This window comes from Cladophialophora bantiana (assembly GCF_000835475.1).
Source record: "Cladophialophora bantiana CBS 173.52 unplaced genomic scaffold supercont1.17, whole genome shotgun sequence".
NCBI classification, from domain to species: Eukaryota; Fungi; Ascomycota; class Eurotiomycetes; order Chaetothyriales; family Herpotrichiellaceae; genus Cladophialophora; species Cladophialophora bantiana.
In genome coordinates this window covers 443,873-467,561 of record NW_015971591.1, presented here as the reverse complement: position 1 = coordinate 467,561, position 23,689 = coordinate 443,873, and the positions used below count along the sequence as shown (strand labels likewise).

General features: G+C 53.2%; 8 protein-coding genes across 8 annotated transcripts; 3 read left to right on the top strand and 5 right to left on the bottom strand.

Annotated features, from left to right (window-relative positions):
• Positions 1-220: 220 nt before the first annotated feature.
• On the top strand, positions 221-1,413 carry Z519_10124 (uncharacterized protein; the record flags this gene model as incomplete). Its single annotated transcript, XM_016767842.1, has 2 exons — positions 221-454; positions 511-1,413. The coding sequence occupies 2 exons, from the start codon at positions 221-223 to the stop codon at positions 1,411-1,413; spliced, it is 1,137 nt and encodes a 378-aa protein (XP_016615940.1).
• Positions 1,414-1,523: 110 nt separating this feature from the next.
• Z519_10123 (uncharacterized protein) lies at positions 1,524-1,757 on the bottom strand (the record flags this gene model as incomplete). The annotated part of the gene is made up of 2 exons (XM_016767841.1): positions 1,524-1,610; positions 1,680-1,757. The coding sequence occupies 2 exons, from the start codon at positions 1,755-1,757 to the stop codon at positions 1,524-1,526; spliced, it is 165 nt and encodes a 54-aa protein (XP_016615939.1).
• Positions 1,758-2,707: 950 nt separating this feature from the next.
• Z519_10122 (uncharacterized protein) lies at positions 2,708-4,725 on the top strand (the record flags this gene model as incomplete). Its single annotated transcript, XM_016767840.1, has 3 exons — positions 2,708-3,278; positions 3,327-4,429; positions 4,543-4,725. 3 exons carry the CDS (start codon positions 2,708-2,710, stop codon positions 4,723-4,725), a joined length of 1,857 nt encoding a protein of 618 aa, XP_016615938.1.
• A 972-nt stretch (positions 4,726-5,697) lies between these two features.
• Positions 5,698-7,899, bottom strand: Z519_10121 (uncharacterized protein; the record flags this gene model as incomplete). The annotated part of the gene is made up of 5 exons (XM_016767839.1): positions 5,698-6,916; positions 6,988-7,307; positions 7,382-7,458; positions 7,526-7,733; positions 7,891-7,899. 5 exons carry the CDS (start codon positions 7,897-7,899, stop codon positions 5,698-5,700), a joined length of 1,833 nt encoding a protein of 610 aa, XP_016615937.1.
• A 619-nt stretch (positions 7,900-8,518) lies between these two features.
• Z519_10120 (uncharacterized protein) lies at positions 8,519-9,701 on the bottom strand (the record flags this gene model as incomplete). Its single annotated transcript, XM_016767838.1, has 3 exons — positions 8,519-8,753; positions 8,817-8,992; positions 9,042-9,701. The coding sequence occupies 3 exons, from the start codon at positions 9,699-9,701 to the stop codon at positions 8,519-8,521; spliced, it is 1,071 nt and encodes a 356-aa protein (XP_016615936.1).
• A 420-nt stretch (positions 9,702-10,121) lies between these two features.
• Z519_10119 (uncharacterized protein) lies at positions 10,122-12,382 on the bottom strand (the record flags this gene model as incomplete). Its single annotated transcript, XM_016767837.1, has 2 exons — positions 10,122-10,561; positions 10,612-12,382. The coding sequence occupies 2 exons, from the start codon at positions 12,380-12,382 to the stop codon at positions 10,122-10,124; spliced, it is 2,211 nt and encodes a 736-aa protein (XP_016615935.1).
• Positions 12,383-15,274: 2,892 nt separating this feature from the next.
• On the top strand, positions 15,275-16,677 carry Z519_10118 (uncharacterized protein; the record flags this gene model as incomplete). Its single annotated transcript, XM_016767836.1, has 2 exons — positions 15,275-15,455; positions 15,509-16,677. The coding sequence occupies 2 exons, from the start codon at positions 15,275-15,277 to the stop codon at positions 16,675-16,677; spliced, it is 1,350 nt and encodes a 449-aa protein (XP_016615934.1).
• A 2,031-nt stretch (positions 16,678-18,708) lies between these two features.
• On the bottom strand, positions 18,709-23,227 carry Z519_10117 (uncharacterized protein; the record flags this gene model as incomplete). The annotated part of the gene is made up of 11 exons (XM_016767835.1): positions 18,709-18,735; positions 18,841-19,813; positions 19,879-20,408; positions 20,468-20,640; positions 20,695-21,256; positions 21,302-21,956; positions 22,007-22,608; positions 22,672-22,726; positions 22,779-22,894; positions 22,944-23,021; positions 23,072-23,227. 11 exons carry the CDS (start codon positions 23,225-23,227, stop codon positions 18,709-18,711), a joined length of 3,927 nt encoding a protein of 1,308 aa, XP_016615933.1.
• Positions 23,228-23,689: the final 462 nt, after the last annotated feature.

The window sequence follows — 23,689 nt, the reverse complement described above, 5'->3', positions numbered from 1 at the left end:
GGTCCGTACTGAGTAGATCAGCACCATCACGTGTCTGCGTTGTTTTTGCGGGGAAGAAGCCTCGAAGCGATCACGAAACCAAATCCAATGGTCGAAGGGGCTGAAGCGACCAAGGCGTTTTCCATTGATCCAACCAACCCCTGCGCGCAATTGACTGATCATCTTATTGCCGCTCTTCGCTTCCCAGTTGGTATACTCCATTTGTATCGGTCAACGCAATATGTCCGCGTCCGACTCGGAACTTTCAGAGGCCTCCAGGACACCCGCGCCGCCGGACCATGAACTCGAGAGAAGTCTGCGACGCGAAGTGGTCAAGGCGCAGAGAGACGGGATAGACTTCTCGACCAACTACATTCGTGAAGCTTCCGAAGCAAAATTGGGGTTGACAAAGGGTTTCTACAAGACTCACCACGAATGGGCAGAGCGGAGTAAAGCTATCATAGCCGAGCAGTGGGTATGTTTGAACACTGTTGGGTTTTGTGCATCACATTTAGTTAACAATGCTGTTAGGACATCCAGTCACGCACACAGAGCTCTCCCGTACAGCCAAAGCCCAAACAGTGGAAGAAGACCCCCTTGAAGCGCAAGTCCTCAGAGAAAGAGTCCGCTCCAAAGAAGAGACGAAAGGCTATCGCAAAAAGCGACGGAGACGTTTCCGACGGCCTGTCTTCACCCTTGAGCGACCTAGACTCGGAAGCACTGCAAGAGAAGTCGAAAACGATACAATCGAAGGCCCTCCAAAAACCTCGCCCGACCAAGTCAACGCCCGCGCATGCTAAGAGAGCAAAGATCGCCGGCTCTAATGAAGAAGATGAGGACGAGAAGCAGGCAAACGGTGCTGTTGCAGAAGAGTCCTCAAATGAAGGAGAAACCGCAGCCACCAACAACGCTGACGGCGGTTCTGAGAGCGAGATGTCGGTCCTCTTAGACGAAGCACGCCAGCAGAAGAAGACCAGGAAGGGGCAAAACTCGGTGGGGCAAAGGCCCAAGAAGCCTAATAGATCTTCCGCAAGACCCGGGGCAGGCGCTGATGTCGACCCCGACCAGGCCGAAATCAAGCGTCTCCAAGGCTGGCTGCTAAAATGCGGTATCCGCAAGCTGTGGGGTAAAGAGTTGAAACCCTATGAAACGTCCAAGGCCAAAATCAAGCATTTGAAAGAGATGTTAGCCGACGTCGGCATGACTGGCCGCTACTCCCTGGAAAAAGCGAATCAGATCAAGGAGGCCAGAGAGTTGGCGGCTGACATTGAGGCTGTCCAAGAAGGAGCAGTACGGTGGGGTGCTGCTGAGGATCAGGACGGAGTGCGAGGTGAGAAAGAGATAGAAAGTGGTGCGCGGCCCGCGGCAAGGAGATTGGTGAGAGGGGCGAAGAATTATGACTTTTTGAGCAGCGATGGTGAAGAGACAGATTGAAGGCGGAATTCGCATTGCGACACCACGTCATTCAGATCTTGAGCTTCAGGCCCGGGTTCTTTCAGTCGACACTCTTCCTCGATGGGTGTTGACATAACGGGCGGTTACTTTTATTTGATGGCCTTGTTGCCGCTCATGCGTTGTGCTACAAGGCTGAAGACAGCCACGGACGAAATGAACAAAACCAGGTTGTAAAACTAGATCAGGCAGGTTAGGATGAGTGCTCAAGGTTGGTTCATACCTGTTGGGATATCAATGAAACTTACGGCATTGCGGGAGTACTCGTTCTCTTCTGCCTCGGTTCGCGCCTCGACAAAGAGACGGCGGAGATTTGGCAGAGCCATGTTGATCACCTGAATTGAGGTCCGTGAGGTCCGCTGATTGACGGCGTATATTGGAGTGAATCGGGTCGATGTCAAGGAGAGATGAAAAGAGAAGAAAGTCAGTCTGTCGGTCTTCGCAGCGCCAGTATTTCTTGGCAACAGCCCGCCGGAGCCTTGTGGTAACCTTGTTACAGCCTTGCCAGAACATTGCCGCCTTTTAAAACTATGTTCAAACTTTTTTCTGAAAAACTTCTAATCATTCCTGTCATTTTTTCCACCCCGGTGGACCGGCTTGAACCAACTTTGGAAGGTTCTGTCCATCCGGAGAATGCTCTCGCTCATTGCGTTGCGTCGTTATTCAGACTGAACCTTAGAAAAGGATTTGTGGATGCGAATCATCTTCAGGCCTCCTATCCCAGCACCACAAAGTTCTTACAAAGTATTGGGATCCTGATCATCCATTGCAAAGTCAGCGGCAACACTTTTTCGTTGTGGGTACATGTAATCACCGCACCACTTGTGGAAGCTACATTCAGGCTTCTACTGATCAGCAGAATCGTCGTTTGCTGGTCTTCTAAATGTTACACCATCCTAATTTCGTGTTCCTTGCGAGGAGAAAGTGGAAACCACTCCGGGACTTGATGATCAGCACGTTTCGACACCGCCCTTCGGGACAACCGCACCGTTTCACCCATGATTTGATATCCCATCCGAAGGTAAGGCAGCTTGAATGCGTCACTTCTAAGCCTTGGAGTTGGTCGCCTCAACATTCCTCAGGCACCAACGTCGTATAAGGCATCGACGACGCTGATGGCTGCTTGTTGTCTACTTGCTGACTTTCAGGCCCATTGTCTCACCAAGATGGAACGCCTACCTCATTCTCACTACATGTATATAAACAATCGAAGCTCCTATTATTTCGTGCTTCTCTGGGGAGTAACGTTGCTCGGTCTTAACAAACTCTTGTAACCATGGATGGCCATCCACTTGCTTCTATTCCACCCCTTACGCTCCAAGACGGTATCAGTCGCGATGATATCAACGCTGCTGACATTGTTGCCGACTGGCTCGCTGCACTGGAGAAGCGACCTAAGAATGGTCGGTCTACTGACCTGTCAGACCTCTTCATTGACGATTCCTGGTGGCGCGACTTTACTGGCCTTTCATGGGACATAGTGACAAAACACGGCCTCAAGGATGTTGCCGAGTATCTCACCACCTCGACCACAGGATTTGGGCAGCTGACTGCCATCAAGACCGGTGGGCTGCAAGCCAGCTTGGTAGATATGCATGGATTCATTTGGATCCATGGTGGTTTTACTTTCCAGACAGCCGATGGCTCGGGCACTGGCCTTGTCCGATTGATTAATGTGGGCACGTCTCAGTGGAAAGCTTGGATAGTCTTCACTCAACTTGAAAGACTCAACAGCCAAGATGAGCTTGACAAGCAAAGATTACGACAATCCTACACCCAGACAAGGGTCGCCGATGGTGTCAACGGGGAAAAGAAGGGAGACCTGCAGGTCTTGATCATCGGTGCAGGTATGTTGGCATAGTTCTCTGGGCCTTCACAAGCTGATACATTTCTAGGCCAATCGGGTCTCATGCTCGCTGCACATCTCAAGAACATGGGGGTCAAAGCATTGCTCGTTGACAAGCTCCCTCGACTCGGTGACTTCTGGCGCTCCAGGTACGAAACAGTTAGAACACATACACCAATATACACCGACCATTATCCCTTCCTCAAATTCCCGACCAACTGGCCACGATGGCTTGAACAGGACAAGATCGCTGGCTGGATGGAACATTACGGCCAAGTAATGGAGCTCGACTACATGCTCAGCACGACCGTGAATAAGATCGAGTATGACGAACAGAACCGTCGATATACCGTCGAGGTGGAAAACGAAGACGGCAAGCATGTCTTCCATCCTCGACACCTTGTTCTAGCAACTGGCGTGTTCAGCGGTCACCCTATCGCACCTGAAATCCCAGGTAAAGACTCATTCAAGGGCGAGACATATCACTCGATGTATCACAAAGCCGCACGCCTCACACCCGATCTCGCTAACAAGCGCGTCGTTATCATCGGCTCTGGGACCAGTGCCCACGACATCGCCCAGGATTTTGTCAATTCTGGCGCAAAAGAGGTCTCGATCGTCCAGCGTCACGGAATCTTCTCTCTTTCGGCCAAGGCAATTGAAGACACCTACTTTTCCCTCTGGCGCACACCTGGCATATCTACCGAGGAGGCAGATATCATTGCCAACTCATTCCCCACTGCAGTGGCGCGGACATTCAACATCGGCCAAACGCACATGATGGAGGAGCACGACAAGGAACTGATTGAGGGCATGGAGAGGGCCGGTATGAAGTTGAAACGTGCAAAGGAAGTGGGGTATGGCTTCATCGACCACCTCATGGTTAAGACCGGTCACTTTTACCTTGACCAGGGAGCCAGCCAGATGATTGTGGACGGGAGAATCAAGATCCACTCTTGCGAGGAGGGTGTCAAGGAATTCGTCCCGGAGGGTCTCGTCCTGGGAGACGGGAAGAGGGTGCAGGCCGACGTGGTGGTTCTGGCGACAGGGTATCAGCGAAATGTCGTCACCGTCGAGGAGCTCATGGGCAAGAAGGTCGCCGAGAAAGTTGGCGACCTGGGCTACCTCGACGACGAACAGGAGCGGATCGGGGTAAGTGACTTACTTTTGTTGCCTTCGCTTCCCCCAAAATTTCTTTCGTCACGTCTTTACATATTCCCCAGCCGCATTTGTTTCGAACGATCGCTGACCACTGCGTGACACAGTGGTGGCGACCAACGGGCTTCCCGGGCTTCTGGTACATGACTGGCAGCTTCGTCTGGGCGCGACAGTTTTCGCCGGTGCTGGCCTTGCAGATCTGCGCCATCGAACAGGGTCTGAATCCGGGATACTGGGAGCTACGAGAACGGAACAACAAGGGGCTAGGCACGATCGCGCGGAGAGGGTAGGGCGAACTTTCGACATGTTGGGCAATTTGAATCCTTGACAGTTAGTCGTCTTCTTGACTTCGCCAGCATTGCTACCCTTCTGTCTCCCGTCCCGTCTCGTGGTCACAGATTGGCGTCAACAATTCATTATCCCTTGCATCTCCCAACTGAGCCCTTGTCACTCTTTGTGCCCTAGTGCCTTTTGTGCTTTTGTTCCCGCCCCATTCAACAACGAACACGTTGTCTGTATCACTTGATTGTCATCTTCTTGACCCCCATTGTGTCGCTTTCACTCATAGTCAAGAGGACAAAGGCCCGTTTGTGTCAGCGCCCTTATAAATCGGCATTTCGGGCACCCTATCGAAACCTCTTACAAATGATCAAACATCATATGAAATTTCATTTGCGGGACAAATACACAATACGCTCATACGGGACAGACATACCGGCGCGAAGCAAAGCAAAGATCAACAAATCAAACCTCAGACCAAGAGCTATCTATTATTTTACCATTCACCATGAAATTCCTCGCAACCATCGCACCCGGCATGGACGGCGCGTAGGTCGCAAAGTGTCCGACCAACCTGCTCCCGTATGAGTGGAAGTGGCCGTGGGTGCCGCCCAAGAAGGACGACGTCAAGGGCAAGGACAGGGGGTGATTCCGGGAAGGACTGAGATGGTTGTCGGGGCCAAATAACGAGCCACTAGGTGGCGAGTTGGTTTGGGAAGTACGGGCACTTGCAAAGATGCGGGCCATGTCAGACGAGGAGGTTCCTGGGAGTTCGATTAGCATAGAATATGTGGATAACTCATCAGGCAGACCCAGGCAGGCATTTATGTGGAATGGATAAAAATAATCTGGTCCAGACAAAAGACAAACCAAAAATAAAAGAGCAAACCAGATAATTATAAAACGAAGCTTCGAGTCCAAACGCTATACACGTTTTCGTAGCATGCCAGAGGCCATGCATGCAATGGACCTTTATTCTTTATCTACTTCTGAAAAGGCGCAAGACCCTCGACCTTATCTTGGTCCACGTTCCCCACGGTCCCCGTGAAGCCGTGCGCCTTGACGCGGGCGAGATCGTCTTGGTGCGCACCGGCCGAGGAGTGGTGGGAAGATTCTTTCCCGACCACCACGGCCAGAATCCGCGCGATGTCAAGTTTCTCTAGGCCGCCTTCGGGATTCTGAGGTGACCGCCAAGCGACGTGGTCGTCGGGCCTGATGAGCACGGCGTCGCGGCCTTCCCAGACCTGTTTCGCGTGAGGCTCGTGGGGCAGGGAGACGGGTCTGAGCGGGACGCCCTGCCTCTTGGCCTCGGGCTCGAAGGCCCTGATGTATCGCGCATCGGTGGTGAAGTCGACCAGGGAGAACTCCCTGCCTCGTCCGAACAGGTCGAATATGCTGGTCTCGCCGTCCTTCAGGTAGACATGGGGCGCTCGCGCACCGGGCCACGTCGAGGGGATGTATTGCTTCGGGTTCCATTCCGGCTCGGTCGTACTTTCCTCGTCCGAAACAATGACAGGGGACCCGTTGTACCGGTAGCCCATCTCGATGCCGTGGTCCTTGTTCTCTCCATCGTGCACGGTGATGTATTCGGCAATCTGTCTGCGCAGGGCGTCGCCTTCGGCCGTCTTCGCGGTGACGGCGTTGCCCGTCTTGCCTACCAATTCCTTGTAGAAGGAGTGCTGTTGCCAGTGCACACCGGACCGCTCAATGTTCCTGGCCGCCACGGGCCTTCGCTCAACTTCGTAGGATTGCAAGAGCAACGGGCCGCCGTGGCCTGACAGCACAGCCGCGAGCTTCCAGCCTATGTCGAAGCTGTCTCCGACGGCGGTGTTCATGCCGTAGCCGCCGGTGGGAATGTTCTGGTGCGCGGCGTCGCCCGACAGAAAGATGCGGCCGTGCGGAGAGATGTACTTCTCGGCAATGCAAATGTTGGGCCGCCATGTGCTCGTGACGAGGACCTCGTCGATCTTGATGGACCACGGCTCGGACGAGCCCCCGAGGACACGGTACACGGTTTCCACAGGGTCGAGCGTCGACACGTCAAAGTCCAGAGGGAGGGGAGTGTGTGCTGTCCACGTGTCGACTTCGTCCTGCGAGATGATGACATGTCCGCTGGTGAAAAAAATGTGCCAGAACTGGCCTTGTCGCTGAATCCGACTCAGGTCGCGCGACTTGAAATGAACAAGGTGAAGTTTGGCAGGGCTGGGGGGTGGCTAGTTGTTAGCTCAACGAAGCATGAGAAACAAACTTGCTTGATAATGCATAACACTCACACTGGACCTCCTACCAGGTCTACACCAATGGCTTTCCGTACCCGGCTCCCTGCACCATCGCAGCCAACAACATACTGGGCCTTAACTCTGTGAGTTTCTCCCATGGTGTCAGTAAAGTCGCACTCGACGCCCGTGTCCGACTCGGATAGCGTCTCGAACTTCCAGCCAAAATGGGACTCGATGAGCGGTTGCGCCTGAATACGTGGCTTCAGCCAGGCCTCGAAGATTGCCTGCGAGCACCGCTGGTATGGTTCTCGGGGCATCGACCCGTCATTGTGCTCTTTGATGTGAGCACGCCACCAGTCTGGCGAAGGAAGGTCCTAGGCCAGAAGGTTAGTCCTGTCATGCAGAGGAAGAGGAGTTTCTCATTCATCCAGGACAGTGGGACCATTACCCATTTCGCAATGCGTTCACCTCCATCCGAGAGGCCAGAACTGAAATGGACATCGAACGAGTAATGCTGCGGTACACCTGGATCACCGCTTTGTATAAGCAAGCAATCAATCAACGAAGCTTTCGTCAGCACTCTGCGACGAACCGACTTCTCGGAGACCCTGGTCGATCTTCAGTCGCTTGAACAACTCCATGCTCCGACAGTTTGTGACGTCCATTTTGGGCCATTTTGTCGTGTCGAGGTTGCGCTCAGCGACCAAGCACTTGATGCCATTTTCGGCCAGCTGCAGCGCCGCGATCAGGCCTGCAGGTCCAGCTCCCACGACGAGAACCGGGGTTTCGTGCTGGACGACCTGGAGCAAGCAAAGGGTCAGAGATGGGGAAGACACAGGGATGAACTCCTATGATGAACGCACCATTTTCAAAAGACTTGGGTTCTTTTTTTTGGTTTTCTGGAGAGGTGATGCAATCGAGAGGTGGAGGGAGTATATCTGTCGCTATAGATCCCACCAGCGGCATGGCGCCATTTTCAAAAGTAGGTTTAAATATTATTCGGAGATCTTCCTCCTCTGGCTAGACCGGAAGACTGTGGTCTGGGGGAAGCTGTTGAAACTAGGGACCTTGCCAATTTTCCCGCCATTGCCCCGTGGAGGCCCTCGGGGCCCCGAGAATCGTTCGCACGATGGGATGACGATGGATCTGGTGGCAGGACTTTGGATTTGTCCATGATGATAAAAGATGACAGCATCCCGTTGGCGAGGCCCCTACCTGGCTCCGTAGGGGAGCGATAGAATCATCCCAGATAGAGTCGGCGAGATGTTTGCACCGTCCATGGCCGTTGCTGGGAACCACAAAGTGCCTGGGGCCGACGACCGATTGGACTGGTTGAAGTCGGTGTCTAGGACATTTTGGTCCAGGCCAGGCCATGGAATAGTTGGCTGAAGGCACGCCTAGCGAAACAGGCTCATCATTTCCCACCAAAGATGTGCACAAATGTCATTTACACGCCACGCTGACGTCCCAAAGAGGTTACTATTCCCAGATATAAATTTGATGCGAGACAAGTAACTGCTAGGCGTACAAAGATTGTGCTATTGGCCAGCCACAGCTTTGGGCCCCTATTTGATCCTTCGCGCTACTAAGCTGCCACCACAGGCACGTTGTACTGAGCTGGTTTCGCTTCGAGTGGGTCGGGAGGCACAGGCATCTCCTTGCCGGCGTCTTCGATTTTCCCCGACAGAAACGCAAGAGGAATATTTGGACCCCAGATGTGTAGCGTATCTGGCGCAGCTGCCTCCCTTCCAAAAGGCGTGTCTTCGTTCACCAGATCCCCATCAGAATAGTGTTCCACAATGTTTCCAGAGCCGTCGAACCTATCAAGCAATGGTCAGCCAAATCGTTGGAATTGCAAGCCAAAAAGCTGAAGGGTTCCATACCAGTAATCGAAGATCTGGCTTCCAAGAACATGTCGTCCAATGCCCCAGCAATTCGTCCAGCCCTTGGATCGGAGCCAGTCGTGGCCGAGGGTCTGCGTGTCGAAGTCGTTGACTTCATAACTTGAATGATGAATGAACACAGGGCGGTCCTCGGGACCAGCTGCGACAAAGAAACTCTGTGCACCTGTTAGCTCATCATAAGGCAAAGCGACCGGATTGACCCACATGGTGATCAGTGTATTCCGGTCCAAGATCTATGTGGCAGAAACACGTCTCATCTTTGCCGGTCACTGGGTTGAAAACGGCGTCGGTTGGCTTCAAATTTATGAGGTTGGTGTAGAAGGAGAGCGTGCTCTCAAATTTGCTCCCAGGGACGATAAACCCATAGTGTCCTAGCTTGTGTATAGGGGATGCACCCGGCTTGAATCGACGGAATGTCCCTTTTCTGGGTTTTTGGAGGGCAGTGTTTGGGATCGGTGCGGTTTTCTCCAGAGGAGGCGCAGGGCCGTCGTTATCTCTCAGTTGTTGCCCAAAGACAAAGCCGACCGTGTAGCCGTTAGGGTCGTCGAGCGTGACAACCTTTCCACCTCCGGGTGCATCACTGTCTTTGATGGAGGAGGCACTTGGATGGGCAGCGGCCGCTTCCAGATCCTCGAGGCTGTCGACGACCCAGTAGCCCCCGATGAAATGTCGCTTGTTGTCTGGAGATTTTTCGGCGACGTAGACGAATGGTTGTTTCCCGTATCCGCGAAGGTATACCCGGTCTGGTGTTCGGTGCTCCTCCACAAATCCAAAATCAAGAAGGAAAGAGAGTGCTCTTTCCAGATCTGGGTGCTGATACACCACGTGCGCCAGTTGGACAACGTGAATTTGCTTGACTGCCATCCCGACTTCTTTCAAGTGCACAATCGGGTCCCTATGTTGTTACGTGCGATAGGAACTAAGATGTGTTGCACAGGCACAACCTGGACTTCCCAAAGAGCTCCCCCCAATGTGCAATATATCAGCACTTGCTCAATGACCCCATATCGTCCCGCGCCCCCGCCGGTGCGGTCAATGACAAATGCATGGCGACAGATTTGCCCCCGTAGGCTCTGTCTGCGGTGTCGACTTATCCGAGACGTGGGTCGAGAATGGACACGGCCATGGACGGTCTCTGGCAAGCACCGATGACCGTCCACGTGACAACAGCCTCGATGGAGTTCATGACCGGTGCGACGGGGCTTCCGATCATCAATATAATACTAGTAAGGCAAAGCGCGAAGTATTGGCATGAAGACATTCCGCGCTTCCAGATGGGAGAGTTTATCTGCCGGAGAACTTGGCGGCGCTGTCATCGTTTAGAATTACTGAGCCGGGCATGAAATCCATGTCTCGGTAGCCACCAAAGAAGTCAGAGAATCCGAATTCGATCTCATTGCCTCCTTCATAGAAATTATGTTGGAGCGAAGGGTAGCTCATAGGATCAAATATGGGAGCTTGATAGCTGGCTATGTTCGCTTGATCTGTCATGGGTAGCGATGTTGAATACTCTTCTTGCGGGAGCGGCCGCTGTTGCTGCACCTCTGCCGGACCAGGATACGAAATATTGTCGCTGATCGTTGAATTTTTTCTATCTCGGCGGTTGAAGTCGGGAGGAGTGTTGCCGCTGAGGCGGGGCATTCGAAAAAACACTGCGTATCTTTTGGCTAGCTGCCTTTCCTCGGGTTTAAGCGTGCCTCCTCTTTCGAGGATCTTTGCTAGTTCTATAGAATGGTTAGATGGAGAGAAGGGTTTGAAAAGCGCTCTGTCTTACCTGATACGACGGAACCCAACTTCCATCTCTCGCTGAAGTGTGCCAGAACCAGTTTCCCTAGGTCGTGACTAGAAGCGATCAGAGGCTGGGTTCTCAAAATATCGCCGTCCACATAGTAGGGTGGGAGCATCATGCATGTAAAAAATGGATGTGCGACTGCGATGTATCTAGAATCCCAAAGACTGATGATTCGTGACAAGTCGATGGCGCGCTGCCGGAGGGGTGATGGAACGCCGGCGCCCACACTCGACACACTCCGGTCATCATTGTCTGCAGTGGCAATTCCAGAAACCATGAATGATGCGGCCATCAACATGAGATGGGTCCCAATGACCCAGTTGCATCGGGCAAAGGTCACTGGAGTGAAAGTCAACGTCTCGGCGTCGAGTCGAAGCGAAGCAGGTAGTGCTAGTTTGAAGCAGCATATCTCGTTCTCCAATGTCAATTTCTCGTCCGAGGATACATCTTGTTTCTGTTGCAATCGGTCGTGAACCGTAGCCATGAAATGATTGGCAACAAGGAACCATGCCCTCTCGTCTTGGTTGCTACATCCCTGCAAGGACCTCCAGGACTGGCCAGGCAGCATGTTGAGCTGTGCAGAGGAGACTTCTATTTCGGCAAACCAAGCTTCGTCCGAAACTGGTAAAGCAACAGCCATCCTTTTTCGATCAATCGAATAGGGGTTCCGGGAGACTGTGGATGCAAAAGTATCAAGCTCCCATACAGCCCACCAGGCTCTTCTATATTCCTCCCTTTCAACCGAGTCCGTCGGCGTGAGAGGGCTCCAGTCTTCATCGTCAATCTCCGAGAGACCCAAGTCATAAGCCAGCCTGACGCACACACCAATGAGGATCCAGCCTTGGTGGGTGGGGCCTGACGTGTAAAAGTAGTAGGCCAAAAGGATACAGCCTTGTAGATAAGTCAAGGACGGAGTCCGTATGGAACGGGCTTGGGCATAGCATTCCCGGGCTCGTTGAGCGAAATCGTGTCCTCGCTTGTTTGGGGGAGTCCCAGCAAAGACTGGATGGTTGGAAAACCTCGCGGACATGGCGAAGATGCTGTAGAATAAGAGCGATTCGTCGACCGAGAATGCCTTCATGATATCGCCATCGGCCAAAAGCGAGTTTTGGTAGTGGGCTAGAAACCGCGGTCGATGGAGGATGGGGACCCATGCCTGGACTTTATCAAAGAAGACCGAGACCAGCTCTATGGCGATCGAGCAACAGACCTCTGCACTGGAGTTCGAAGTCAGTGTCGGAGTTGAGAGCTTGGTGGTGGCTTCTGTTGAAGTAGGTGGAGGCGATTGCTCCAAGTCTTGGGCGTCAGCTTCAGGGCCTTCTTCCTCGATATCCTCCGCATCGGATAGCGAGCCATTCTGGGTGGGCTGCTCGGCGGAGGTGTCCTGGCTTTCGGTAGGGCGGTTCTCTGTCTCATTGATCTCGGCGAGGAGACCTTTTAGAGAATCTCGAAGCAGCGTCTGGGGGATTCCACGCCGGCCGTCTTGCTCGTCGGAACCTTCTCCGGCCCGCGAAGCCGCATCGAGCACCTGGACCAACTTTGACAGGCTGTCACTAATCTTTCGCGACTGGGTTTTGAGTTGGGGTTTGCGAGTGGGCTTCTTCCTTTTGGACGGGAAGGTGCAAGAATTGCCGGTACGTAAGCAGAGCCCGCACACGGGACGACGCATATCACATTTTGTCTTTTTGCGGTTGCACTCCTGGCACGCTCGGCGCGGTTCCAGCTGCGGAACGGAGGCTTCAGTCTCGGCCATGGTGGTGGGACTCGGAGGAGCTACGTAGCTCGGTGATTGAAGGGCACAATCATTGAAGTCGACGCGCGGGGATTGGACATGCCAGTGCCATGAGGTTGAAATTGGAAGAATGAGATGTCTGCTAGCCCTTGAATCTTACTTGGGGGTCCAGCGGGCGAGTCTCCGGCGCTAGACCAGAAAATACAACCGTTGTACATAAGACAAAGTAATCGTAGTATTATGGAGAGTGGGTGGCGAGGCGGGGAAGCTGGAAGCTCAAACTGAGACGACGAGGCTGACTAATTCTGGCCTCGCTGGGCAAAATCTTATGTGTCCTGTACGAGGTCATGTACCGGGATCCCACAGTGCGCTGTGCGCTGCATCCAGCTCTACCTCTTGGCGATCAAGGCTTAACAGTAGTATCGCTTGCCACATTGAGCAATATCACAGCACGACAAAGGGAACTTGATCCGTCAGCTACTCTCACTCCGCACTTACCGAGACAGATGAGTAATGATGAGGAGTCTGACCAAAATATGCCGCACCAAGTCGAGGTAGCCACGCGAAAGAGTCTTGTCAGACGGTGGCCTTTTTCTCCCCGACCGGCCCATCGCTTTGAGACTCACCGTTGCATAGAAGGATTGAGGCAAGGTTAACAGATGTATAGGGCTACTTGTACCGCCCACGCCTGGAGGGCTGGAAAGTAGATGCAACGGAGAAAGAAAGTCTGCAGGTCGATCAAGAAGGAAAGGCGTCCTTAGACTGGTCACACCGACTTCTGCTGTCTCCAGTTGAAGTCGGGTCGCTGGTGTTGCAGCGGCGGGAAGAAATATGCCATGCTCTGGCCTTGGGATGTCAGCAAACATGAACGATTGCAGGTATTCAGTCGATGCGATGCCCGCACTTCCGGATTGTCCCACTTGAGCATGCCATCGCCTCCCGCTCGCTCAGTGGCATCGTCCAGTGGGGCCTAAAGGGCGTCCAACTGTCCAGCCCTTCATCGGGCAGCCTTGCAGATATCAAAAGCAACATTTCAGGCCTCGTTTATATAAAGTCATCAACTGGGGGGATGATCTGCCTGTGTCGAGACATACGCGCACGGCGGAACGAGGAGAAGCAGATAACGCCACCTCGCAAAGAGGCCTTTTCTGTTCAGACTTGAGAGAACCAACCACGTCTCAAGTCCGTGGCACTGGTTTCCTGTGCGCGAGCGTGAGCCTTGTTACGAGTGGGGAATTCAGCGCTGCACACCAATATATGATCCAAGATACCCCGGTCCGAGGTAGTACTGACCTGAATGACCTCGGGAAGCGCCCTTGAGAACTGACACTTGAGACGAGAACGTCGATAAAGGCAGCACAGTCAACGTGAGATTCCGACATGGACACGCTAGAAAACTGTCGAGGGACGAAGTCGACGGTGGCTCTTGGGGCTTCTGACCATTTGCTTTGGTGCCGAAGCATATCTTGGGATGCTGCGCGATGTCGGAGGCCTAAACCGCATCGAGCTGCAGCTACTGCCGTGGGAGTGGGACATGTTTTCCTGCTGTAGCTTGTGCGAGGTAAGGAGCCACTGAACCCACGCGAAGGGGCATCTAGGCCCCATGTAGGGAGCCTGGCAGCCCGAGCCACCTGGCTGCAAAACCAACACATGGCCCTCCCCAGCCGCCCTCCCCCAGGTTTCTGTGCGAGCCCACCAGCCTAACCGCGAAAGAATAACCACTCCCTGCTGCTCCAGCCCAAACACCACCAAAGAAGTTCTCGTATGACCAATAACGTGGGCTCATCTAAGCGTCGAAGCCTGTAAAGACCTGCCCGGGAAGCTTCGTTCTCGTCTTCCCCCACCTTGCGAAGCCACCAAAGCCACCAACGCTGCCCTGAAAACCCCCACTAGCTAGTATTTTCCGTTGGCGACTTTTACTTTTCCTTTGTCTTCGTCTCTGGCAGCCGCCACGCATTGAAAATCGCCTGGCAACTAGTGGTCCGCGACTCTAAGGACTCACAGATTGGCCAGTTGATGTCCTCTCTCCTTCCTGAATCAGGGTCCGAGGTGCCACGTTCCTTTTCAATCCTCCTTTGTTAGCCACGGGAACTACCAATCATGGCCAAGTGCGCGGCCCTGCTGACCACGATCAAGGGCGAGAACAAACCGCGGAGTCACAAACATGGTCCCCAAGACCAAGAGAAAGGCGAGGCAGACCATCGGGCGGGTTAGGTTTCCAACCAGCTGGGCCGGTCTTTCTAAAGCCGGGTAATGATCGCCTACGCCCCGGGACAATTGACACACGTACGCGGTACGGAAAATGGTTGCCGCTGAATGAGAACGGGGATTTCTGGTTCATTTGTGCTGCCAGCAAAGGTTGATGTCAATCTGTACGTACGGCCTTGGTGAACACTTCCTGATCCTAGCCAGCTACAAGAGGGCTCAGGGCTGAGAACCAAATTAATCCGAGGTCTGCAAGTGTTCTTCCACAAGGAACAAGGGTGGCTCAGGCCCTCGGCTCTCGCGTAACCTAGACCAGGGGCCTTGGGAAGCATGTCAGTTTTCTTTGTCTCGCAAACTCTTCTAATGCTCACTGACTAGGCCCTGCCGCGGTGATCCCAGCTGCAGGGCACATGGCGCTTCGGGATTCGGTTCAGCTCTCCGTATAGCCAACTCTGTGATAAGCCCGTTGAGCCCCTCTACTGGTCTGGATGCTGATTAGCCCGAATTCCCAAAAGTGAAGTCAAAAGACATGGCGCAGCTGACCCACCAACCGTGGCACTCATGGGTCGCCTTCCCTCTTCAGGTCAAAGAGAGGGAAGGAGCAAAAATGGTGTTATATGTCGCGGCAGCTGGTCACCCTCGGGCGTCTGTAGTCCTAGACTCTTTCCTCCCCAGAAGGGTGACCTCTACAGCGACCTGGAGACAAACATGATCTACGCTCGTTTACTGGTTGGAAAGCCTACCACAGGCAAGGCTGCGCCTCCTAATCCCGACATCATCGTCGACGGCGCATGCAACAGAGGCCCTTTTCGAATCAACGGCAGACTCAGTGTTCTCGAGGACTCCATAAGGCGTCATGCATTCGACACGGTGCAATTGTGTCTTAGAGGTAGGGTCGAGATGACAAGACTGTTCTGTGCCTGAAGTCTTACCTAATGCCAGGGGTGATTACATCTTCCGTGGGCTACAGGAATGCCCTCGAGGACATCATTACCTTGACCGATGTCAAGGCGGTATCAGATTTCAGACAATGCACCTGCATCAGCCAAGAGGACACGCAAAAAGGCCGCCATCTGGACTTTTACTTCGAATTGCCCACCACCATATCTACCACCGATAGCAGGTTTCGTTCTCTTCCATTGACGGGCGCATTCACGGGCACGACTACTATTGTGCAAAGCACGGCGCTGAGCGACCACCGCGTCGCCCACGGAGAGTGCGAGGTGTCCTACTGGATCGAGGCTATATTTCGTCTTTCTGGCATGCAAGTCGGTTTCTTGAACCAGCATATCCAAATCTCGTCTTTGTATCCATGCTTGCGAGCATCGTTGAGGAAAGGAACACCTTTGACCATACGTGCGAAACCTGACATTCTCGCTCGATGTCGGCTTCAGAAATGCCCTGATCTTTCGCTTACCTTGTCCGAAGGGGACATGACAATACAACATGACCAAAAGACCGGCAAGCGCCACATCAGCCTGCCTCTGGCCGTGGCCATGGGCGCCTCTGAAAGCTTTCCCATGGATTCCCGTCAATCGCTGAAATGTTCTGTCGAGGCCAAGTGGGAAGTGAACACGCGCTTCTCAGTCACCCCGGGTCACCCATCTACGGGGAGACTGAGGGCGGGCGAAGCAGTCTATAAAACGACCACCGCGTCAACGCAGAAAACTACCATTCTATTTCGACCGCTCCCGCAGTACGATGACCAACGAGCCCAGAATGTCAGGACGAACGCCGTTGATCCGTATGTTGCAACATCTCAACTGGACATGCCGGTGCCGGATGCCGTCTCTCAGCCATCGCTGAACTGGAAATATCTGTCAAGAACGTACAGTCTAGACCTCTCTCTGACGTTCCACGGCGGCCAGGGAGCGCCCAAGTACTCCCTGCACACCGGCATTCCACTCTCGATCGTGGCTTACGGGTCGAAGGCGGACGACGCAGCGAAGAATCAGGTCGTCGTGGACGTCTCTGAGGTTCCTTCGGGCCGGGAGTCTGACGAGGAAGATGACCTGAGCGATTTGCTCGCCCCTCTAGGTATGAGTGCGGTACAGCGGCCGCAAGGCCAGCGCACTTCAACGAGGACGCCGCCACCCGCGTACTTTCGATGATTTGAAGCGACAAACTAGACCGCCTTGTTGTCTTGGACTGTGTGCTCCCCAACGGACACTTCCAACGCTTGAACACGGCATTCAGATGTGACACGCTGAAGACATACCCTCTACCTCAACATGAGAAGCCGTCGTCATTTCGGGCAGACAGTCAATTGGCCCGGCGATATTCTCGGACCGTCTTCGGAGCAACTCTCGGCTTCACTTACGCGACGGTATTCCAGCGTCTCAACCGTTCCTCTCCACGGGGTGTGCCTAAGCGGAACGAAAAGGGATATCCATCGATAGTGATGCTAGGGATGAGTTGTCGCAAGGCTGCATTTCAGCCTCCCATCCAGCCCCCGGCTGTGCTTAGGTGCTCGAGCGCCCACAAACTTTCAGGCAAAACCTTTTCCCACTTGAAGAGATCTAGCCCATCTGCTTGGCGGCGAGTCGCAGGCAATGATCAGTCAACCTCCTCGACGGCGCTTGAAACAACTCGCAGGGCAAAATCTGACCACACTTTGCATCCCACGCACTGGGAAACAAAGGGCCTTGCGATAAGCATCTGCAGGAACACTTCAGTCCGGACACTAGGACTTGGCCGCTGACCACAGGAGCTAGTAGTATCGGTCCGGGGATTTTCCATCGTCAATCCAACCCTCCTGCGACGCCACTCCTAGCATATCGCGCCTACCTATGTGCCATAAAAGAAGAGAAGGGATTCTCCGTCCAGACACGCGAGTCGGAATTGCATAGTAATCGAGACCCCCACCCCCACCACTTTCACCTTCCTTCCGTGAGCCAGGCGTGGGGGTCGGAGGATGTGCGATCCTCTCTTCTCCCACGCTGTGCGAACACACCGTCTGCATCTCAGTGGTGTGGTCAGCCGTTTGCAGCAAGCACGTGCGCACTCGCTGGTCGGCTGCTAGACCGGACAGGCGATTTCGCGGAAGGAGAATGAGAACGAGGAGCAGGAGGAGCAGAATTCGTCAATGTCTGGTCAGATCGACCGACAGACAGACTGGAGACAGACGGTCAGCGAGCAAGACTGCGAGAACGACGAATAGCTCAGAGAGGAGGGACGGTGCGACGAGGACCTACCCCTATATCAGACCATGAGACCCGTGACGGGCACTTCTCAATGGTGGATGGAAGACAGGTGAAATGAGGGAGTGAACCCGGGAGAAAGCGTTAAGCCAACATATTAGATCCGGTGTTGATAGATCTTATGCATCCAGGAGGGAATAGTTGGCCAGCTACACAGTGGATAGTATAGAGACACTATAGAACGAGACGACTATACCAGACTCCACCGACGCTGGACGGTGTATAGTCTTCCTCCGTACCTCTACAGTATTAAGCGAGCTGACAAGTTGGCTAGTAGGTGGTGATGGCGAAATCATTGTGGCTGTCTCTGTCTGTCTGTGTATGTAAGTGGAGGGAATTGGCTGATAGTTACATGGCTCGTCCCGTCTCTTCGTGTCTCACTTCATTCCATTTTCGCCGGGTTGTCCTCGCTCCGGCTGTGTTGTCCTCGTGTACATCGGCATGTCCATATATGTATTTATAGGCCTCGGTATGTCCGTATGTGCGTCTGCCTGTCGGCGCACTCATCTGTCTCGCATCTTCTTCTGTCAAGTTCTCTAGAAAGAATAAACAAACGATAATAATAACAAGCGTTTGGGAAGGGGACAGGCAGGAGAATTTCGACGGGTCCGCCTACCCACTCACCTACCCACTCATGCACTCATACCCCGCAAAAAAATTGAAGAAATTAAATAAAAATAAACGCGGTATGGGCATGCAAACATGCCTGGATGAGGAGAGGAGCAACCAAGCCCCTAACCAACAAATGCTCCGTACCAATGTGAATGCTGGGGATACAGCCGAGGCGAGTTGGGATATGTTGTGTTGGTTCGGTGACGGGAGGGGAGGAGAAAGGAAATCCCCGCTCGCTTGTCCAGCGCCGGAAGCACGGAGCGAGGCAGGTACCTCGTGCTGATGGCATGCACAATGCACCATCAAGAAACCCCCACTTCAGTTCCTTGGTCACCGATCCAGCGCCTGTTCCTGGCACTGCAACAGACGGGTGTTAGCCTCAGCAGGACAACTTGCATCCAGATCCAGGCGGGGGAAAAGAGAAAATAGGGAAACAGAACAAAGCTGTAGGCTCTTACATACCATCTGCCAATACGCCCCCCGTCTGCTCAACAACTCCTTATGTGTGCCTCTTTCCAGGATCCGCGATCCCCTGCCCGCCTCGCTCTCGCCGAACACAAAGATGGTATCGGCTTTTTGAATGGTCGCCAGTCGATGCGCCACCGCGATCACAGTCATGCTCCTCTGGCCCACCAGGCGCTCGATGGCGCCCTGCACGAGCTTCTCAGATTGTGAATCAAGACTCGAGGTGGCTTCGTCGAGGAGCAGAAGGGACGGGTTGCGCAGCAGGGCGCGGGCGAGACACAAGCGCTGCTTCTGACCGCCACTGAGAGACGTCTGTGTGTTAATCCCCAGTGGTGTGCCGTATCCGTCCGGCAGGGAGATGATGAAGTCGTGGATTTCGGCGTCTTTGCAGGCTTGCACCATGTCTTCTTCCGCGACATCTTCGTCATCGAGGCCCAGGATCAAGTTCTCGCGAATGGTGCCATCGAAGAGTTTAGGTTCCTGAGCGACAAGCGACAGGGCACGGCGATAGGACGGCATTTCGATGTCTTTCAGGTTTTGGTCGTTGAAGGTGATGGTTCCAGAGACGGGGTCGTAGAATCGCTCGAGCAGCGAGATCACCGTGGTCTTGCCGCATCCCGAAGGACCGACAAAGGCTACGAACTGGCCATTTTCGACCGATAGGTTGAGGTTGCGGTAGATGGGGGTATCTCGCGTGGGATATTTGAAGACGACGTCCTTGAACTCGATCCTGGCGCCTGCTTTCTTTTCAGTGGGTGGCAGCGGTGCACCCACGCCATTCAGCTTTGCGCCTTCATCACCGACGGAGCGTGAACCCAGAATGCGATTGGCTGCCGCGGTGGCTTGAGCAATGTTTGGCGAGAGACTCAAGAATTGGCCAGCCCCTTGCGAGCCTTGCACGATTGCGCTGTAGATGAGAAAGAATTGGATGATGTTGTATTCGCGGGTCGCCAGAAGCTGTCCCCCGTACCTGGAAGAACGTTTTGTCAGCTAACGGCGCTTGATCAGGACCACCTTGCAAAAACAAGAGCTCACCAGAACGTCAATGCCATGGCACAGAGTTCGACACTGTCCGAGAGGGCAAATACAACACAGCCATGTGTCGCTCGTCTTGTTGCATCTCGAATCTGCTCGTGCAGGAGATCCGAGTATTTTTGGAGAATCGAGTCTTCCATGGTCAACGACGTGACGGTTCGAAAGGCACCGACCGCTTCCGTCGCAAATTGCGAGCTGTGGGCGAAAACCTTCGCATTCCACTCTTCGAACTGGACCTCGTATTTGATGCGGACAAAAGCGGCAACAATGACGACCGGCATGGCGGAGAAAAAGGTCACCAAGGTCAACTTCCAGCCGAAGTAGAAGGATATAATAATGCACCCAGTCATGTTGAAGAAAGAGATCAAGGGGAAGACGCCGTTCAAGCCGAGCAGTTCGCTGAGGAGTTTGAAGTCCGTGGCCAAACGGGCCATCAATGAACCAGAGGAGTTGCCTTCAGTGTCGAAGTATGAGACGGGATTTCGAAGGAGATTCTGAAAGTGTTCGCGCCGATACACGGACGACACGAGCTGTTTTCATTAGAACCCAATCGGTAATGCTCTGCAGCAAGTTGTTCCCTCTGACTTACCACGGAGAGATGATTGGAGAAGAATCCGAGGAGAAAGTATGACACTGCCATACCCAGTGCGAGTATGAAGAACATCAGGGACCAAAAGTCCCCTCTTTCCTTCAACTTTTGACCCGTAAAGGTGAAAACTTCGATCAGCTGAGCAAAGATCCAACTTTGAAGCGAGAAGGCAGCTGTTTACTCCACGTTAGCTTACCGGTCATCCGTACGGAATGTCGGAGACTCACATCCTGCTCCCATTGCTGCAATAATGATCAAAACGTAAAAAATCCAATAATTTTGCTGTTCATAAAGAATCCGGCCAACGGACATGAAGAATCCGCGATCCTTGTATTTCGTGGTGCTCTCATCGTGTTGATCTGCGGAGACGGTCGTGTCCCCCCTCTCGAGAGGTTCCAGATCAGATGCCTCGATGTTGTCGTTCCTCGGAGGGGCTGTCTCAGCTTCCAGTTGCTGTGCGTGTACGAGGCCCGCGTAAATCCCGTCGGGGATCGAGAGCAGGGTATCATGGTCGCCCTCTTCCATCTTTCGACCGTCACGCATAACAACAATATTGTCGGCCTTGCGAATTGTGGAAAGCCGGTGGGCAATCACAACAGTCGTCCGATTTTTGGACACCTGGTCCAGGGCTTTCTGCACAATCCTTTCTCCTCGAACGTCGATCGAACTAGTGGCTTCATCCAGGATCAGAATGGAAGGCTCACGAATGATACTGCGTGCGATCGCAAGCCGCTGCCGTTGACCGCCACTCAGTTTTATCCCGCTCTCTCCAACTCTTGTTTTATATCCCTATTCGCGTCAGTCATCACCAATGCCATGAACAATGTTGCTCACATCTGGAAGTTGTCGGATGAACTCATCGGCAAAGGCTTCTTGGCAGGCCTTCTCGACTCTTTGCTGCTTTGTCGCATCATCGTCCTTTTCCCACACGGTCCCATTCAGTCCGAATGCAACATTCTTGAAGATGGTATCATTGAACAAGAATGGTTCTTGTTGGACAAGGCCTATTTGAGACCGCCACCACTTCAGACTGGTGTCTCTGATGTCATGGCCACCGATTGACACCATGCCCTGGTTTCGGGGTGATCGCTGCTGGTCACCGTCAGGTTGCTCTGTGGTAGATGTGGCCTCGTCCTTGTCGATATCATCCCTATCCAGTTCATACCAACGCTCCAGCAACGCTACAATAGTGCTCTTGCCCGATCCTGAAGGGCCTACTAGAGCAGTCGTTTGACCTTTCCTAAATCGAGCATTGAAACCTTTCAAGACCTGAACGTCGGGCCGACTGGGGTAGGCAAAGTCCACATTGTCGAATTCGATATCATCATGCGACGACACGTCGGGTTCGGAGGCACCTTCGTACGAGACTCTTGGACCATCGATCATTGAAAAGAACTCAGTCGAAGCGCTGATGGCTTTCGTAATGGCAATGATCGGGGTGGTAAGGACTCCCAAAAGAGCCATGACGATCATGACCGAGAAGAAAACCCTGTTAATAGGTTCAGTGACGTTGTGTCCAGCTTTGGATGGATGACTTACGTGACGACTGTACCGATGCTAGCAATATGCCCTTCCCGATATTGCTTGAGTCCGAACCAAAAAGACAGTGCAAAGCTCGAGTACATGGCAAAAAACCCCGGCGCTACTTGAACACCGTACAGAATGGACATGGCGAGTCCTTGCCTTTGCGACTCTTCGACGGCTGTAAAGTACTTCCTTGTCAGGCTCTTCTCAGCTCCCAGGGAGAAGACGGCGCGGATCGAACTGAAGATTTCCCCTGCTATTGAAGCAGCTTTTGCGTTCGACTTCTCGACCTGGGCCATCCTTTTAATTAAGAAAGGCGTAGTTATGCTGTATACGATGACGACGAAAAGCATAGAGGAGCTTGATACAAGGGTGAGAAGCGCCGAGTAGCGAAAAGCAATGATATAGGCGGTGATGATCAAGGTGACGGCCATGAACAACGAATGGAGCTTGTCGGAAATGCTGATCTGGATGATGTTGGACGAAGCCGTGATAGTGTTGGCGACAGTGCCGGCGGATACTTCGTCGAGCTTCTTGATGGGCTGAGCGAAGAGTGACTGGAGGTAGCTTAGTCGCAACCTGGCAGAAATTCGTAGTCCAGTTACGCGAAAACAGAACTATCACGGTCAGTAATGTCCCTCAACGACAGGATACAGTGGTCGTCCTGTCGAAGAGCTCACCGTCGAGATGTAGGTCAGGATAAACCTGCCGATGAATAAATAGACCAGGTATAGCCTGCCAAAGTCAGCTCATGCTTCGCCTCAGACAACCGACCCCCAGCGCGTACGAATTCTGGCTGACAGCTGATTTGAACCTGCTTTCGGTCACGGTGGAGTTTGGCAGGAAGTAGTCATTGAAATCTTTAACAAGATTCCCAAAAACGATGTTCATAAGTGGAAGTGCCTGGCCGTCGGTCAGTATCGAGAGCTGAACTCACTCAAGACAAGCCCACCGTGCCAGATCCAATAGCGCACAGAGTACTGACTAGAAGGGCGAATCCGTCTCTCCTCGAACGAAAGGACAGTATGCGCTATGTAGTGTCAGCAGACTGCAGAAATTAGAAGGAGTGGATTGACGCACCCAGTAGTTCGAGAGAGGAGGCGTGGCTGTCTTCTCGGGTTCCTCTTTTTCTTTTTCTTTTTCTTTCTCTTTGACAGGGACAGCCATTTCTTCGACAACTTCGGGGCTGGCGACTTTGGCGTCGGCGACAGACGCCCTCTCCTCGACGGCGCTCATTGCGAAGTATGACTGTATTGGTAAGAGGCGCTTCTCCTCAAGCTCTGGCGACAGTGATTCTTTAACGGTTTGCAGTTCGATATATTACCCTGGAGGTTGGAAGAAATAGGACTCGATGTCCTCATAGCCCAACAATCAAGGTTCTCAAGGCGCCATGGCAGATTACTTGCCGCATCAAACAGAACCATGGATGCGACGACTGTGATCCATGTGTGGCAGAATGGATCTAGCTGGTTGACCCAGTTGGAAAGTCGTGGTTTGCAGCTGCCTAAGAAGTTAGTGCAGCAAAAAAGGCCGACCTTGACCCTCCAGTCCTGCTTATAGTTATGGGTCCTCGAGAACATCCATGACAGAAAGAAGAGGAGACGTTGAGAAATTGTGGAAAGGCAGAATTCACGGCTGCCTAGAAAGTTGAAAGCGCGACAGGAAAATGCATGCATATTCGGTAGAGTTCCCCACCGC